Source organism: Rhea americana, unplaced genomic scaffold (genome assembly GCF_003343005.1).
Source record: "Rhea americana isolate MKP2758 unplaced genomic scaffold, rheAme1 scaffold_71, whole genome shotgun sequence".
Taxonomy (NCBI): Eukaryota; Metazoa; Chordata; class Aves; order Rheiformes; family Rheidae; genus Rhea; species Rhea americana.
Window position 1 is genome coordinate 2,146,741 of NW_028186879.1, and position 6,000 is coordinate 2,152,740.

Sequence of the window (6,000 nt, forward strand, 5' to 3'; positions counted from 1 at the left end):
AATCCCAGTGTAGTGTTGTGGGCAGGAAAAATCACCGGCAATCTTTTGGGTTTTACCGCCCAAGAAATGGGACTTGATCAGATCAGGAATTTTAAGGGGCAGGGGGGAGGAAGACTGTTTAGATAAAAAGACGAACTTGTCAAACTGAAACTCTTTCCAGGAATACGATCATTTCAACAAAAYCTTTTCAGCTCCAGCATGGATTCCTTGGGTAGGGGGTGGTGAAGGAAGAGGAGGGGAGGATGGATGCTCTCACATCAAAGCAGCGTGATGGTGAAGATACTTATGTGGGAGGCAGGCTCACATTGCTCTCTACCTGACTGAGTAAAACTTCAATATCGTATCCTTAGTGACAACTTCACACACTGGGTGATAGACCGTACAAGGAGAAGGAAACCTCCCTTTGCCCGTATGTGGGCTTTGAGCTCAGAGTTTAGTTTTTCGGGGGGGGAAGGGCTTTTTGGTTGGTTGGGTTTTGTTTTGTTTTTTTGGGGGGGTGTCAGGGTTGGTTTTCTTGTTTCACAATTTTAATGGGAAATGTTAGTCTTGAGTAGCTCTTCTTTAAATTCTACTTTGACTGTTTTAGGCTGAGGTCTSTAGTGGTTATAGTTAAAGAAAAAAATAAACTATTTTTGTTTTTTTCCATAWATGTTTTTCTAAGTATGTAGTTCTTCAATAAATTATGCACTTTTAAGTTCAGTGATGAAATGGTAAGACTCACCCACTCAAACTATAACTTACTTTTTGAGATCATTTGAATAGGTAGCTTGGTTTGCTTTCTARATAGAAGGGAATATTGAATTTTCAAGTTTCTTTATATTTCCAARTGAAAAAGCATTTTCAGTGCCACAGACAAAAACATGTCATTCACACTGGGATGTTCTTTAACCTCTCCAGTTCCTGAGAATGTGAAGTGGGTATATTCAATGAATGGGCACTTGTATAGCTTTGGAAGTGAATGTTTACTGGACATCCTGCTGTTCTCATTAACAGAAATACTGTTCTCTTCAGGACCTCTTGGCCTCCCAAAGTGCAAGGTCATGGAAATCACTGAAAAAAAAAAAGAAAGAAAGAAAAAAAAAAGAAAAAAAAAGAAATACACTGAAGAACTGCATTGAAATGTAACTTTAACAATCTGAGGCTTACAATGAAAAATTATTTGATTACTTGAATGTGCCCTGTGATGTTGACCTAGAGCAACATATTGGCAAAGTTGATAGGTTAGGTTATTCTGGATTCATCAAAAGCCATATGTACTTAGATATGCCTCTTTCTTTATAAGCTGAGACTTTTGGTGTCAGCTGGATTCACTGAACAGGGAAGGCCTCATTCTCTAGTGCTCTCCACCTTTTTCATCGATGCCACAGGAAGGAGAGCAAAGCAGCTGTTAAAACCTTATGTGCATTTGGGAATGATGTGATAAAGGGCAGAGGCCACAAAATACCAGGGGAAGACTTGGGCTGATGGAGATACCAGTGCCTGAAAACCAAAGTAATTCCCAGCTAACCTGGCTCAGAATTTAAGTCCAGTTGCACTGTTAGTGAATAATATGTCTGCTGTTTTGTAATAGTCAGACTTGAAAATAAAAAGCATAGTGGGGATATAGATCTGGCAACTTCTAGTAAATATTTTGCTTCTGTCCAGTTCTTCAGTGACAATGCCATACAGCAGTTGTAGCAGCAAACCATAACAAGTAGCTTGGAGTAAATGCATGGGCTAACTTTATAGTCTTTTTACCTGTGTGCTGGGCAGTATCTTCTCCGCAGAGATTAGGCTATCACAGACATTTAGACATGACTTAAAAATCTCCTGTCCTGGGACCTATTTTATAGGAAGACAGTTACATAAGTAGATGACTCCAGTTTAACAATGTCCGGTCCCGTTTTGCAAATAAATCTAACAAAGCGCTAGGCTCATAGTAGAAGCACTGTACTGGGCAATGTGTCTTTAGGATCGAGTCCAAGGTTTTATCTTAAGCCTTTTTCATCCTCGCTGTTTGTGTATTTGTCTAGCAGTTGTCTTAAAATGTGTGAAAATAGCAGTACTGATCATGCTTGAGTAATGCTTGAAAGTTCCAGTGAGAATGAGTTCATCTGGCGTTAGCGAGACTGTCGAGTGTGCTGTCGCAGGGTTCCGGTTTTATTCAGCAAGAGCGAAGAGTGACTAATCAGACATTTGAAGTGTTGCCAAGGTTGGCACTTCTGGATGATAGATTAATGTGTACTTACCCTTCTGCACACTTGACTTAAAGAAAGAGTGTGTGGAAACCTGAATGCTCTCAGTTAATGTATTAACCACCAGTAAGACATTTTAGACRTTATGTATCCTTTATGATTAGTCTTTTGTGGCTCTCTTAATTCAGCTCTGTTTCATTACAATTCAGCTGGTGTTTTATGGATTTACTTCCTAGGAACAGAAAATAACAGAGTATTTTTGGAGATGTCAATGAGTAGTTTGGAGAAGATAGGCACAGAAAAAGTAATACTGCCATTCCTCGGCTCTTGCAGGCAATTTATATTTTAGTGCCTAGCAAGCATTTCCCCTTTTGCTRAAAGCTTTTTGCCAACCGAGACTCTATGCACGTGCTGTATCAGAACATACAGTRCCTAAGGCCTTGTTTAGCACAACCTCTGTATTGCCAGTTGCCTATAGCTTTTAATGGTGCTTTTAGACATATTACAGATTCAAGGTTGGGACTATTATTGTCTAGTTGTCTTCTGAAAATTATCTCCTTGTTATYCCATCCATTCTGTTGATAAAGTGATCACTTTTTCTTTCAGATGCAGTATTCACAAATGGCCAGGGAATTGACTATTTATTTGTTGGAAACATAGTTTACACTGTAAGTTTGTTTGTGTAACCTAGCAATCTTTGTGAATGGTAGAATTATTTCACTTTTTTTGTATACCATCAGAAATTGGTATTAAATCAGAATTCCGCCCCCCCCTTTTTTTGCCGATGTACACCAGTGCATGTGTACTGCACAACAGTATCTTCTGCTCTGCCCATTCCCCCACACCACCATGCCCAGGCCCCAAGGGGTGGATTGGTACATAAATGCAAGCACTTTTTTAAGTGGAGGGAGGAGGTTGGGCACAAACATTGAGGAATTTGASAGTGCTAGCACTGAAGTCATTGTTACTTTCTTTTTTTCCTTGCAGTATGTTGTAGTTACTGTTTGTTTGAAGGCTGGCTTGGAAACAACTGCATGGACTAGAGTGAGTACTTCTGAATATCTTTTATTTTATCAGCATATCTTTCTCCCTAATGAATATTAATACAGAAAAGGAGTATGAAAAAATCATTTGGGGCTGCAGTATTTTAATTGGATCTTTCTTTTAAAGATAACCTGCTAATTTCTGTACGTACAGGATGAGAGGAGAATGAACACTGCTTAAATGACATGATATACAGGATAAAAAGGGCAGCCTATCTGAAGCAGGAAGAGGAAAAGACTAAAAGTATTTTGGCAACATCGCTAACTATTCCAAGTTAAGAATGGCTACCCTCAGCATAATACCACTGATGGCAGAAACCTTGGTATGAAATCAACATCTAGTATAATTGCTTAAGGAAAGAGCACAAGAGCAACATCTTTTTACTCTGTAGCTTCTTTGAAAGTAGTTAATGCAATACTGAATGCAAGGTGTCTGCCCACAAATAARCAACTGGTCTCTGAAAAGGTCTTTTAAAGCTAGTGAAAAGCTGACATTGGATGAGACTACTTGGAAATTTTCAAAACTAACTAAATAAAAGATGTTAGTCAAAGAGTCATTGATTCCCAGATTGGAGTTATTTACTTGCAATGATCGAGTGTTGTGTTGTTGGTAGGTGTCAGAGTCTATGGCAAAGCAAAATACTATGGGGTGTCTTCGCGTTGGTGACTCTTCAACACATTTGTCCCCATCCTTTGCTCCAGCCCCTCTGAAAACACTAATCTCTTGATTTTGATGGAGTCTGTTTCTCCACACCTCTGAGACACCTTACTGGCATCTCATTTTCATGGCATACTAAGACACTCTATCCTCAAACCAAGGTCTTCTGAGGAGTCCCATATTATTCCACTATTTTCTGGAGGAGCTTGGCTAAATCTTGTAACCTTATTGCTTCTATTGGTGGTAAAATATTTCCTTTTCTTTCCTCACAGAGGAATTGTTAAGCTTGATCAGCTGACATCTGTTCTGAATTTTAAAGATGAAATGCTATCTATAGAGGCTATTTACTTATTTGAAAAATACTAATATTTACTACCTCAATCTTTCATCTGAAAATAAAATCAGGTGTTTTTTATTGTTGCTTATGGATAAGTCTTRTGTTGAGTACCAGCATTTTAAAATGCAAAAGTATTTAAAAGCAAATGAATCCTCCACGCACTASAGGAGGACATATCTAAATCTGCAATGGAGGCATGTGAGTCTCTTTTGTTCCTGTTACGCAGTTACTAATATGATGCTTCTGCCTCACTTCCCTTCACTGGAAAATTCATGTCTTTTTAGTCGTTTAGGAGTAGTTATGATCTCCTTTTTTAAAAAAAATATTTGAAAAGGTACCGTATACCATAAGTTTAGTAGAGTCCAGTGTTGTCTAACACTGGGATTTTATGGATAAAGAATTGTTATGCACAGAAAAGTCTTGTGTTTAGAATCAATCTTTTTCTAATTCTTGTCCCGTTGCTTGGGCCAATGACTCACTTCATCTTGGAATCTGATGTTGGTTACAATTATTGTTTCAGCTGTGGGTGAATCAACACACAAGGAATCTTTAGGTTACTTGAAGAGTATTAAATGTACAACATTGAGTTAAGCCCCTTTTCCATCATCAAGTGGATTGGTTACATGCAATTTGTTCTTAACAGTGAGAAGGACACTTTGCCACTTGGGAGAACATGATGGGTTTAGCTGAAAGCTTTAAATAAATAACTCAGACTGAATGAGGTTAGGAGTCTAGTATATCCAGTAGGTAGTGTGGAAAGAATGGCTTTGTAAGTGATAACATGATTCATAACAAAATCTGCACATTGGAGCTCTGCAGAGCAGCTTACTGTTACATTTTGCTTATCTGGAGCACTGCAGTAAGATTTTTCCAAAACTCTTGCAGCTTGCTTCATTGCCTTACCATACCTTATGAGCTATTTTAGATAAATAGGACACAAGGGATAGCCATACAGTGTGTCCAGCTTCTATGTATGAGAGCCTTGATGTTCTTTTTTCCCTTGACTGTCATTGATTTAACACTCTGAAAGACTTGCTTCTACTTTGCACATGAATTCTCCAGGAGCAAATGACAGATATTTCAGTGGAGAATCAACAGTGCAAAGCTTAGTGGGGTGAGTGGTTAAGAAGTGATGTCAAGCAAGACAAGCAGGGCTCTTTCTAAAARCAGAGATGCCTCTAACGGTAGAGAATCCATGTGAGCAAGGACGAGTGTGAGATGTGGAAAGGGAGACGCATGGGGAGATAATTAGGGCAATCATGAGAAGAAGATGAAGAAAATATTAAAAGAGTGGAGCCAGAAAGGACAAGAGCTACAAACCTCAAGAACTGTCTTACAAGCTGAATGATAAGGAAAGCAGGAGAGAGTGCAAAAACTGAAGATGCCATTTTGATAGCCTAAGTGCACCTCCTACAAAATGAGTATGCTTTAATTGGTTTCCCTCCTTGCTTTTAATCATAGATGGGAGCTTGGAAGGGTCAGTCCAAGCTGTATCAAGCCTTCTGGCTCCTTGCTTAGGCTGTGGCTTGGGGGRAGGCGCTGTCTCTTGTGGGAAAGCAGTGCTGGCAGGCTGGTGCTCTTCTCCTGCCAGTGCATGGAACTGCTGCTCTTTAAGAYGAAGTCTTGCAGCAGCCTCCCAAGTGCTTGTTCTTTGGGGAGCTGAGCACCACAGCTATCCACTGTGGCAGGGCTTTCTCCTAGCCAGAATCTTGTTGTGAGGTGGACCTTTTTTCCGGATCAGCAAGCAGGTTAAAAGGATCTCCCCCACTCCACCACATAATACTGCAA

The 6,000-nt window shown here is 39.5% G+C and overlaps 1 protein-coding gene across 1 annotated transcript in view; it reads left to right on the forward strand.

The window, feature by feature from the left end:
- ATP8A2 (ATPase phospholipid transporting 8A2) overlaps positions 1–6,000 on the forward strand; it is a 297,060-nt gene that overhangs the window by 190,336 nt on the left and 100,724 nt on the right. Inside the window, exons 30-31 of the mRNA XM_085321829.1 lie at positions 2,781–2,842; positions 3,162–3,218. Coding sequence (XP_085177955.1) covers positions 2,781–2,842; positions 3,162–3,218 — 119 coding nt within the window. The remainder of the gene's footprint in view (positions 1–2,780; positions 2,843–3,161; positions 3,219–6,000) is intronic.